This window comes from Varanus komodoensis, unplaced genomic scaffold (genome assembly GCF_004798865.1).
Source record: "Varanus komodoensis strain SLA01 unplaced genomic scaffold, ASM479886v1 scaffold4, whole genome shotgun sequence".
Classification (NCBI taxonomy): domain Eukaryota; kingdom Metazoa; phylum Chordata; class Lepidosauria; order Squamata; family Varanidae; genus Varanus; species Varanus komodoensis.
In genome coordinates, this window is record NW_025335941.1 from 59,633,845 (window position 1) to 59,646,651 (window position 12,807).

General features: G+C 45.7%; 1 protein-coding gene across 3 annotated transcripts in view; it reads left to right on the plus strand.

The window, feature by feature from the left end:
* ME3 (malic enzyme 3) overlaps window positions 1-12,807 on the plus strand; it is a 115,830-nt gene that overhangs the window by 57,115 nt on the left and 45,908 nt on the right. For all 3 annotated transcript variants that reach the window (XM_044441451.1, XM_044441452.1, XM_044441453.1), the window contains exon 5: window positions 12,356-12,431. In XM_044441451.1, coding sequence (XP_044297386.1) covers window positions 12,356-12,431 — 76 coding nt within the window. The remainder of the gene's footprint in view (window positions 1-12,355; window positions 12,432-12,807) is intronic.

Consider the following 12,807-nt stretch of genomic DNA (forward strand, 5'->3'; position numbering starts at 1 on the left):
TTTCCCAAATAGTATTCATATTTTGGATAGACATGTACAATATCAAGATCTCAGGAAAAAATAGTTATGAATGACAGAAACAAGATGTAAACAGTAGATTTGCATCACAGGATTGGGAAAGATGTCTAAGGGCAAACATGATCCTTAAAATTACAGTTCCATAATGTTAGAAACCCATCAATCTCATTATTATAGCATTACATTAATATCCTATTTTTTCCTCTTGCAAGGAATCCTTATCTCTGTTTTCTCCTCACAATAGTTGGTTAGTCTGAGTAGTTGGTTAGTCTGAGCGTCAGTGACTGATGCAAAGTCATCCAATGAGCATGGCTGAGTAGGAACTAGAACCTGGATCGACTGAGGCCCAGGCCTGTCCTCATGGTGGTTCTCTTGGTGAAGGGCAACTAAACTGAACAGCAGACTGGAGTAGCTGCCTTATGAGCAGCTGCTACAGCAATGGGGACTGTTCAGCTTAGGAAAAAAGGGAGTCCTTCACACAACATATAGTTAAACTGTGGAATTCAGTTGCACTGGAACTGGTGAGGGCTGCCAATCAGGAAGACTTTAAAAAGGGACTGGACAGATTCAGTGGGGCAGAGGATATCCATGGCTGGCCACGTGCTGCCTCCTTCACCAGAGGCTGCATGCCTGCATGCACTAGTTGCTGAGGGGCTTGGGCAGGAGGGGGTCTTGCACCCATCCTGCTGGAGGGATCCTGTGAGAAGTCGATTTACCTCCGTGTGTATGGAGTGCTGCACCGTGTGGACCTTTGGCCTGATCCAGCAGGGCTGTTAGTGGGGAACATGGGTGGGAGGGTTCTGCCGCACTCATTCCCTGCTTGAGGGATCTTCTGGGCAGCTGGTTGCCACCATTCATATATACTGTACCTACATAAAGAGAAATGGTTAGGTACCTTTGTGGCTGTCGATCAATTCACCATTATCTCTCATTCCATTTCATTAGCTGCAGACTTTCAGACAAGATAATGCTGTAATTAGGTAGACAGGTCCACAGGTATCCTATTTTCAAGAGCATCTTCTCAAGAGCAAGCTTACTTGAAACACCCTGGATGTGTACCATATTCTTGTTCAGTTAGCTTTTTGTCACTTTGTGTTGGAGTCAGTGAATTGGTTCCAAATGTAGGCCTGCTTAGAGTAGATCCAGTGAAACCTAATTTAGTCTGACTTGCTCAACTCCCACCAACTTCACTGGGTCTATTCTAGTTAGAGCCAAGTCCAGATCCATCCAAATGTATCTGAAGGACCACCTGCCTGCTGGTTGAAATTGTCATCAGGGTCTTTTTTAGGGGTCTTTGCCACTGGAGGGTAGATAAGTGGCCATTGAAAGCAAGACCTTTTTGGCTAAGGTGCACAAACCATGGAAAAGCTTCCCCAAAGGAGTGTTCTTGGTGCCTCTGTTCTCCACTTTCAGATTTGTATAGATATATTTATGGTAACACAGGTCACTTCTGTACGGATGTTCTTTAACTCCTATTTGTGATGGTCTGATGACTGGATGCAAATAAACACATCTGATCTGATCCCTTTCTGGCGCCCGGCTAAAACCAGTTCATGTGGTTGTACATGCTGGAGGTTTTAATGTTTTTTGTTTGGTTTTACTGTTCTTTTGCTGTGTGGTGCTTTTATTTGCTTTATGGTTAGTTTTATATGTTTCGTACTGTTAATAACACGACTGAGCAATTAACTGAACAAGATGGAATGACTGGATCAAAGAGACTTGCTTTCTTGGAGTATTTTAATACATTGTGAGATCTTCTGGGAAGCACCTACATGTTTTATTACTTAGGTAGTGACTAGCAGTACTTTTAAGTAAAGAGTATAATTTGCTATCGTCTTCCCTTCATTGTGCAGAAGAGAACACTATAAACAGTGCTCTATCTCAGCCCTGCAGTCTGAAGGATCAGGTAAACACATATCTCCCAGGTGTGTTAGCAGCTGAAATCAAGTCATACCTAATTCTTTCCACATTGTGCTTGCCTGCCATTACATCCCCAGTTTTCTACCTTGCAGAATCACAAGACATATTCCCCTTCCCTGGATCCAGCTGCAGATGATGCAATCAGACATAATCTTGCTGAGGCTGAGAAAATTAAATTGTGCTGTCCCCCACCATTACCATCTGCTTGCTTGTCCAACCCGCCTCTTCACAAAGACTCTCTCCTCTGGAAGTCTGGTGGGGCACTGGCCTTAGTTTTGTCCTGGAGCTTGTGTGCAAGGGCCAAGCTCTGCATCCTCAAACTGCAATTGATTTCCTCACGCAACTCTTTTTCTTCAAAAATGTTATGTCAATAGTGGCTGGATTTCACTTCCAGCTGTTTTTGCGTTCTCTAGACATATTTTTTAAATTATAAATCTTTCTTCTTCTTCCTGGAAGCATCCTCCTTTAACGCCATGAAAAGTGACAATTTTCACTTGAGAAATCACATTCTTGTTTATAGTGAACCTTTTTTTCCTTCTTTGAAAAGGTTTTGTTCAGTGGCTGAAGATGGACTTCCCAGACTGGGAGCCACGTTTTTTGAAGAGTGCCCTTTCCACTCAACCTCTTGGATTCCTCAAGTAAATCCCACTCTCTATTTGCATTTATTTTATGTATTATGTTCTCTACCCCATCCTTCTGCCATGGAGTGCAGGGTGATGTGGAGGTTTCCCCAGAGAATTCAATTTACCTTTGTGGAGGGCTAGCCCGAGATAAGATGCACTCTGAGTGTCAGGCTGTACTTAAGTAAAACCTTCCTGTAACCCAGGAAGTTAACCCCAAAAAACAATCCCTTATTTCCATTACGTAAATTCTTCAGGGAGCTTCTCAAGTGGATGCAGCAAGGTGGGAGCTGTGTAGGTCAAGGCACTGACAGAGGGCTGTATGAGCAGCAACAGACGCACTGGCAAAAGGCATGCCCCTTGGGCTGGCTTCCATGGGCTCCAGAGTTTGGCAGGTTCATAGGCAAAATGGCACAATTCCTGCTCCTTCCATCTCAGACAGTGTTCCTTTGTACATGTGTTGCTGCAAACATGGACAAGCGGTGCTGTCGCACTCATGTGCTACCTGTGGTTGTCTGCTGGGCAGCTGGCTGCTCCCTGTGAGAACAGCATGATAGAGCAGATGGGCCCTTCGTCTGATCCATCGGTGCTTTTCGCGGGTTCTTCTCTTCCACTGGGCCGACTTCTGTTTCTTTGCCTCGCCTTACCAATGCCAGCATGTTCCTGCGGTGCATAAGGAAAGGGCTGGGTTAAAGCTTCCATCAGTGTTTTTTCTGAGGAGGAGGAAGTCAGAGAACCTTCCACATCTTTGTTGTTGTTATGTGCCATCAAGTCATCTCTGAATGAAAGCCCTCCAAAATGTCCTATGCAAGGCAGCACTGCGTTGAGGTTCTAAATTCAAGGCTGTGGCTTCCTTGATGGAGCTACTCCATTTCTTCCTATTTGGCCTTCCACTTTCCCTGGCACAATTGTCTTTTCCAGGGAGTCTTGTCTACTCAGGATGTGTCCAAAGTATGACAACCTCAGTTTTGTGCCTTGTGCTTCTAGGGAAAGCTCTAGCTTGAATTGATCGAGGATGAAATGGCTTATCTTTCTGTCAGTCCAGGATATTCGTAAAGCTCTCCCTTAGCACATTTTGAGTGCATCAATTTTCTTCCTGTCCATTTTCTCCGCTGCCCAGCATTCCCACCCATGGATAGTGAAATACAATGGCGTGAATGTTCTAGGCTTAGGTCTCCAGTGAGATGTCTCTGCACTTGATGATCTTTGCTAGTTCCTTCATTGCTGCCCTTCCAAGTCTTCCCCAAATGTCTTGGCTGCAGTCTCCCTTTGAAATGATGACTGAGCCAGAACATACAAAATCTTTCACAATTTTGGTTTCTTCATCATTGACAGCAAAGTTCTGTCATTCTTCTGTAGCCGTGGAAATGCTTTAAAACGCTTTTACACATCTTTCAGAGCAATATTCTCAATGTGGTTGAGATTTGTTTGTTTGTTTATTTATAACTTTTCTATACCATCCCGTACTTGGATGTCTCAGGACGGTTTACAGCAAATTAACCTAACAATAGAAATAAGAATAACAGTTGGCCAGCATCCAATGTTATAATATAAACCCACTAAATAAAATGAGCTAACAATTAAAATACTGGAAGAATAAAAAGGGTTCTCCGAAAGGAAAGAAGCGTTGGCACCAGGTGGACCTCTCTGGGAAGCATTTTCCACAATTGGGGCACCACCACAAAGAAGGCCCTCCTTCAGGTAGCCACCCTCCTGCTCTCTTTTGAGGACAGCTCCCGGCCTCTAACTCAGATCTCAAGGGGTGGGAGGGCACATAGGGGAGAAGGTGCTCCTTCAGGTATCCCGGACCCAAGCCGTTTAGGGCTTTATAGGTCATCACCAGCACCTTAAATTGGGCCTGGACTTCAATTGGTAGCCAGTGTAAGTGAAAGAGGATTGGCGTTTTATGTTAATACCTGTTGGTCCCCGTTAGTATCCTGACAGCCCTGTTCTGAACCAATGGAAGTATCTGGACCATCTTCAAGGGCAGCCCCACGTAGAGCACGTTGCAATAATCCAGCCCTTTAGTTAAGACAATTAAAATATAACCATACATTAAGATGGCAGCTAAAAGAGCATTATTAAAACAGCAGTGACTCTTTCTTCGGGAGCTAAAACTATTTTAAAAGCCTTGGAAACAGGAACACTTTTTCCTTAGCATATAAAAGTGATAAGCTTTGGTGCCAGGTAAAAAGACAAAGTTCTGGAGCAGAGGTGCCACCCATGATAAGACCCTGTCCTTCAAATCACCAATCTTGCTTATGATGGTGAGAATGCCCCACACTGAACCACAGATGAGGTTGCTCTTAAGGAGGCAGGTTTCTGTGGCAGTTGTAAATGTAAGTGGGGAATCATCGGGATGGTGGCCAGTGACCAGCAGAGTCCCCCAGGGCTCTGTCCTGGGGCTGATCCTGTTCAATCTTTTCATCAATGACATGGAAGAAGGGGTGACCAGTCTGCTGGTCAAATTCGCAGATGATACTAAAACTGGGGCAGTGGCCACAACTGAGGGGCAGATACTCCAGATCCAAAAGGAACTTGACAGACTATGGAAGTGGGCAGGAGACAACAGGATGGCGTTCAATGTGGATAAGTGCAAGGTCTTGCACTTGGGGCATAGGAATAGGTGTCATAAGTACAGGTTAGGGGACAAGTGGCTGGAGAGCAGCACTTGTGAAAGGGACCTCGGGGTGCTGGTTGACTGCAGGCTAAACATGAGTCAGCAGTGTGATGCGGTGGTCAAGAGGGCGAATGCCACCCTTGGTTGCATAGCCAGAAGTATGGCTTCTAGATCGAGAGAGGTATTTCTACCACTCTATATGACTCTGGTGCACCCGCAACTGGAGTATTGTGCTCAGTTTTGGGCCTCTCATTACAGAAAGGATATAGCCAGGTTAGAGTCAGTGCAGCGTAGGGCCACAAGGTTGGTGGCCGGTTTGCAGGGGATGCCGTATGAGGCAAGACTGAGGGAACTGGGCCTCTTCAGCCTGGAGAAGAGGAGACTCAGAGGGGATATGTTGGTGACATACAGGTATGAGAGGGGGTGTCACACGGAGGTGGGGAGAGACCTGTTCTCCCTGCAGAGGAAGGCAGGACGCCCTCCAACGGAGCAAAGCTCAGGGAACCCAGGTTCCATTTGGATGCCAGGAAGCACTTCCTGATAGTCAGGACCCCGAGGGTGTGGAGTGGGCTTCCACGGGAGGTCGTTGAGGCCCCATTGGTGCGGGTGTTCAAAGGAAGGCTGGACATGCACATGGTGGGCATGTTGTGAGCGGAGCCGGCTGAAGCCTGGGGTCAGACTAGATGACCTGGGAGGCCCCTTCTGACTTGCTCTGTTTCTATGTTTCTATGTTCCATTGGCATGTGAACTCATCTGCACTAGAACAGATTAGATAAGATTGAGAGCAGGAGGAGGAGAGTGATGCCAGCCACCTTGAGTTCATTAAAAAAAGGAAAAAGGTGGGAAATGAGTCTAATGAAATAAATGAATAAAAATAGGGCATGGAAGAAAAAAAAATAACAAAAGCGCAATCAGGACCTGCTTTTCTGTAAGGTGTTCCCTCAAGGCAACACTATCCATTTCACCAGCTCACTAAGGGCAAATATTTTTTGCAAATTGAATAAAGTAATGGGGATGGGGGGCAGTCATAGGTGGGCTTTGGCAGGAATTTCTGAGCTTCTTGAGAGAAATAACTGCTTCAGTGGCTGGCGATATACAGAAAACAGATGCATATAAAGAAAGGAAGCCATTTAATGAGAGGAAATGAAAAGAAATTTTGGCTCTCTTTTTCTGTAAACATCAAACCACAGTAATTTCTTTAAATGCCCCCTCCTATCTTAGCAGCCCTTTATTTCTACCACAGTAAAAATCTTTCAAACTTCCTAGAATGCTTTGCCAATGAAGAAGATGGTTAGCTGCAAAATTCTATTTTCCATCTGTAATTGAAATCAGTTTAATGTGTGTTTCTGATAACAAGTGGCCTTTAGAAGAAAACTGTTGAGAAAGAATGATTTCCTTGTAAAACTGGGGTACAGATATTAACTCTCCAAGTCTCCCAACTGTGTCTATAAGATAGGCAGGGGCAAGAATTCAAGTGCCCCCTCTCATTCCCCCTTGAATCCCTCACCATCTCTTAATGGTTTCTGCTAACTCTGATGTGGTATTAAAAGACCAGGTTCAGAAAACAACTACTATTCAAGGACTGAGTATGTGTTGAGTGTGGGTTGTTGAACTGTGGATTGTCACTGAATCTGGGTTATCGTGTCATCTGAACCCAGCTGCTCTAATAAACCATGGTTTAACCACAAACAATCCATTGAGAGAATCCATAATTTCTTGTTGAATAGTGGACTGTGGATTGTTCCCCATGATGTGTTTGTTATCTTGGCTGGTTTCAAGCGGCACAGAAGGCCACATTACAGGATCAACCCACACTTAACCCATACACAGCCCTTAAATGTAGGGTATCTCTTGTCAGAACCAAGCTTGGAGCTTTTTTCTTTTCTTTTTACATAAAGCATGCAAAGAACAGAGGATGCATGGCATGATCCCAACACGCTCTGCATTGCCATCCCCGAGAATCACCAGCCAATGGCAGGAGGCAACCCATGGCAAGCTACAGAGATGGCCCATCACAGATTGAGTTATACTGAAATAGAAAAGGCCTCCTTCTTCTCAGATTACTGCACCATCCCATCTCTGCAGCCCCACTCCCGCCCCAACACCAAACAAATCCAGGAATGCAAAGATACTTTACACAGTTGAGCACTTGTGGCTTGATACCATGTGAAGAGATATGTGCACAGAGGCATTTATCGAATCCTATCATTAGCAGGGAGAACCACACAAGACATTCCTGAGCTCTCTGAATCTTGCACGGAGGGAATCCCTTTGAGGAGGGAGAAAAAGTTCTTTCCAACTCTTGTGATAGAGCAGAGGAAGGAGGGGTTTCCAGTACTGAGACCCAATACTGTCTCAATAGCCCAATACTGTCAACTAGCAGTGGCTGTTCAGGGTTTCAGAGCTAAGATTTTCCTGCCCTACCTAGAGATGCTGGGGATTGAAGTGGGGCTATTCCGCGTGGAGAACTGGGCTCTGCTACTGCGCTGTGGTCCTTCCCAGAAGACCGCAGCATGGAGCCCCACTCAAGAACCATGGCCTGCTAGGGGGCCCAGTGGAATGCAGGCCCTGGCATCTCCTGGCCATCTCGTCACCCACTGCTTCCAAGCAAGTCAGAGGAGAAGGAGAAGAGACTTCTGCACACCTTGTCCGCTCCTTCCGGGAGGCTGGCAGAGGAGGCTGGCCCACTCCAGGGCGGAGGGCCATTGAAGGCCTCTTGCTGAAAGACCTCCCAGAACCTAGAACTGAGTGGTCTCTCCACCGTCTCCGCAGTTCAAAATGCACTGGGAGTCAAGAAGGATCCTTTGAAAAATGTTATTCCAATGTGTTTAAGTTGGTGGCTGCTGAGGGCTGGGGGAAGAGTCTGCTGCTTCCGACGGCTGTGCCTCTCACCCAGCTTCCAGGTGTTCTCATCTGCCTGGGGACAGCCTGCCATGTGGCTTAAGGACAATGGCATTCTTCTTAATCACCTGTGGGGCTTCTGGAAGCCTTCAAGCATCCACTGAGGATGCTCCAGCCAAGACCAGCAGCAAGGACAGACGTGGTTGGGCACCTGCAGAGGGGGCCCGTGGACAAGGGTGCTGCTTTCTGCCCCTGCCGTCTGCTTGTTCTCTGGTCCCCCACTTTGCTCCTGTCCATGCAAGGGTGGTGGTGAGCAGAAGGAGCCGTGGACGTGCTCCTGCATGGCAGCAGCAGCAGATGTTTCGTAACATCGGTCCTTATGACTTCTGGCCACCCTTTGGGATCCTTGAGGTTTAAGTCAGTGTTGTTGAAGCAAAATTTTAGAATGATGCCTTGGAAACAGCATCATCTGGCTTTCTTTCTAAGGTCTTTTCTGACAATTCAGAATGATTTACTTGGCGAGGAAAGGTAATTCCCTCCTCCTCCTCCTCCTCCTCCTCAACTCCATTCTTCATTTCACATATGAATTATTTCAAGAGAAATCTCACCCTATAACAACAACGTTGCAAAGTTAAATTGAATGTTTCAGTATAAAACCACATCTTCCATCCCTTTTTATTCCAGGCAAAATGGGGGGGGGGGGGTTAACATAGAAATGTCTCTGCAAAAAGAAAGAAAAGATCTTGGCTTTAAAAAAAAATCTGCAATGATTAACTGAATCTTTGCATGACCCTGTGATAAGTGTATAAAGGCAGTGATGAGTCACTGAAGCTATTTCAGCCTTTCAGATGGTTAACTATGCTTTGTGTTTAGAGAAAGTAAGTGCAGACTCCAGCAGAGCACAGAGAGCCGTGTTCTTTGTCTGACGATGTGCTTGTTAGCTTAAAGCTTTCCCTAAAGAACTAAACAACTGTGAATGTTTGGTTTGTGAATTTTGGAATCCAAGGCATTTGCAATTACCAAAAAACTATCTGCAAACATCACGGAGGGTGGGAGTGACCACTTGAAAAGGCTCTCTGGAGCCCCAAGCCTCATTGCACACAAGTTTGGGTTTCATTTCTGGAAACCAAACATGAAACCCTTATCCAAGGTTATGTTTTCTATATTGCTGAATGGAAAAATCATTAAATCAGATAATCATGTTGTGCAGAGGAGGGGGGGCTCTGCAGATTTAACTAGAAGGATGGCAGTGGTAAAACACAGTACTATAGGTACAACCAGAGCTTTTTATTTATTTGTTCTCTTTTGCAAAGCTCTGCAAGATTTTTCTGTGGGTTCGGGTGCAATGCTCTGCCTGCATTGACAGGGGGAGGAAGCCCAACGATTCCCACCTGTGGTGTGTGGGGAGGCTGTGGGGCTTTTTTCTGCCTAAACATGCCCAGGATTGCATCTGCAAGGGCCGAACTAGACATGACACGGCTTACAAGAATGCAATTAAGGTGTATATCTTTTAAAATCTGCGTAACAGCGGGGGGGGGGGGGGGGGGGAGCAGTAGCAAACCTGCAGGGAGTTGGGAGGGATATTCTGCCTTCCTCCCCACCACCACAGTGCTGATGTAAACCTCCCCACCCCAAAGCTTGGGGGGGGCATTTTTGTTGGGGTGAAAGTGTGGGAGAGGGGTAAAACGCCTCTTGTGGTTCTGCTGCTGCTTTGATTTGTGTATGACTAGAATTTACATTTTTATAAATATGCAGCTTCAATGTAATTAGTGGATTGATTCTGATCCATCTGTTCATATCCATGACTGGTTTGTCAGACAAGAGGACCACACAAATCCAGCTTCCCTGACTCTCTGCAGAAGCTCAGCAGTCACCATTTGTTCCATATCTTTTAGCTATCAGAGGCTATGTGAGAGACAGACCCAGCTTCCTAACCCACTTCATGCATACATGTCAGTATGATTCCATAAGTACACAAACATATCATCCAAGCATTGGCAGACATATCTGCTGCAGCTGAAAATCCCCAGGAATCTTCTCTTGGTTTGTTTAAATCCTCATAATTCTTGCCCTCATGGCTGCAGACAAGAGCTTGTAAAGGTGTGAATGTCAAATCAAAGCAACAGTGTCTCTGGTTCGGTGCGCCACTACAAGTTTTGGAAAAGAACCAAAATGCACTGCCAAGTGGAGAGAGAACTTGCATTTTGAAGCTTCAGGAACACACCTGGCCTTGCTTTGCTTTGCTTCTTTCCAGATCAGGTGCTGCACCTGGTCAGCAGATGCTTCCAAGCTGGAATTGTTTTCCCTCTCTGCTGTCTTTTTTAATTTGATGGTGGATATTCTAAAGCTGCAATCACATTTGGCTGGCACACCCAGTCCATAAATGCAAGTGTATCTGATTTTCCCTGTGCAAAGCATAATTCCCCTTCCTTCGCACCCACATCCCTGACATATATTAACTAGTTTATTAAAATAGACAATCTAATATAAAACCAGAGTACACACACCAGTCAGCCTATTGAACATCTGCATGACTGGACTCCTGGGGATCTGTGTGTATGCTCAGAAGTGAGCTCCATTTTATGTACTCATGTACAAAATGCAGGGATAGCAGCTGCCATATACGTCAGTGGGATTCCTTAGCCATTGCAGCTTTTATTCTGAGCTTTATAGGAGCTACCTCTGATGCTCCATGCTGGTGAACCTATGTGGGGGATGGAGTTCAACAGCTCGGATAGCTCCTATAATGCTCAGAAGTGGCCACGAATGAAGAACTCTGCTGGCATGAGAGTCACCAGCCTCCTTGCCCAAATGCATTCACTGCCGTCCTGCTGGAAAAGGTATCCCAGGTGAGCTGCAGGAAACAGCACTTTTTTAAGGACAGGAAGAGAACGCAAACGTCTGCAAGGTCTGAGTTGGAAACCTGTGCGCACAGAGATGAAAGGAAGCCCCCTTGGGATTTTCATCTGAGTAAGCATGCATGGGCTTGTGCTGTTACTCCATGAGCAAAACTGATTTGCTCTGATTGACCAGAAGGTGCCTCTGACAAACGGACAGTGAAGCTTACATTTTAAAAACTGGTTTTTACACCGAGTACTTATTTTTTTAAAAGTAGATGGGAAGTGAATTCTGAAAAGGCTTTATATGTGAGGACTGTCAGGCTTTTCTAAGTGATGTGATGCTTTTGCCCAGGCATGTACCATTGAACAAAAAAAAACCCTAGTTTTTTAAAAACTACAACGAGCAGGTAGAGTCAGCTTTACACGGTGAGGATAGCCCTTGGTTCATAACAGCCTGCAGGCCAACGTGTGCGCCTGGGAGACATGCTCTGCACCTCTGTGGAGCTTCTTAGCCTTTGGCTACCTATCAATCGTGCACTATTTATTTATTTAAAACTTTTATATCCCATCCACTACCAAGGTCTCAGGACGGTCTTCCAAAAAAGCAGAATAGAACACAGCATCCTAATAATTTCTTATACAGTGAAACCTCACAATTAAAATCATAGTCAAGACTTAAAATAACAGAAAAATTTAAAGGTTTTGGCCTGGCACTGAAAAGAAAAAAGTGTCAGTGCCAGGTGAACCTCTCTGGGAAGCGTATTCCATAACCGGGGTGCCACCACAGAGAAGGCCCTTCTCTGGGTAGCCACCCTCCTAATCTCCTTCAATGGATGCTCCCAAAGAAGGATGTCCACCCCAGATCTTAAGGGGTGGGCAGGCACATAGGTAATGGGATACTTCTTTCAGGTCCTAAGCCATTTAGGGCTTTAAAGGTCATCACCAGCACCTTAACTTGGGCCCGGATGGCAATTGGTAGCCAGAGGACCAGTGTTAAGTGTGCATGTTTGCCGGTCTCTGTTAACAACGTGGCAACCCTGTTCTGAACCAACTAAAGTAGCCGGACCGTCTTCAAGGGCAGCCCCAATTATCTTCAACCATCTTTACTAGGGGTCTCTTGCTCCCTGGCTGCAGTTTGCCCTTTCCAGACCCTGCCATGAACATGCAGAGCCATGGACGGTGGAATCCCAGGCCTGTTTAGACAGAAGATGTCCTATAATTAATGATGGATGTGTTTGGGTCATGACTAAAAGACACAGTCCATTCACTGCTCACACGGGGAGGTAATGTATGAATGTCCGTTGTTTATGCTTTCTGCTATAGGTTCACAAGCTCTGATTGGTGCTTCCCATCTCAGATTGCTCACCAAGATATCATTTCTCTGCCCTTAACCTGCCCTCATCCTCACCCTGCAAACAGAATTGCAACTACAGACTAATTTCCCTTCTTTCACACTCGTGAAACTCACTGTGGTTGATATGTTTTTCCCCCTTCAGTGGGCTGTTCATTACCATTCATGACAAAGGACACATTGCAACGATGCTGAACTCGTGGCCCGAAGAAAACATAAAGGTAAGATGTACCGTAAATTGTTTCTGCTGCAAAAGAATCCTGTATGAACAGGTGTACCGAGCCTCATAGCACCTGGCCATCCATGTGTCACATGTTGATGTGACCAAGGAAGGGCACCTGGAGCAAATACGCAGGTAGACTCGGAGCTCAAGGTCCGGCTATATTGAGATGCGCTTCTTATTGCATTGCATGTATATCCTACCTTTTTTCCCTTGTGAGGAACCCAAGGTGGCTTGCATAGCTCTATTTTATCCCCACTACAACAACCCTGTGAGGTGGGTTAGTCTGAAAGGGAGAGACTGGCCCAAAGTCACCCTTTTCATGGTCAAATGGGGACTAGAACCTGGACCTCCTGGGTTCCCAGTCTGACATTCTA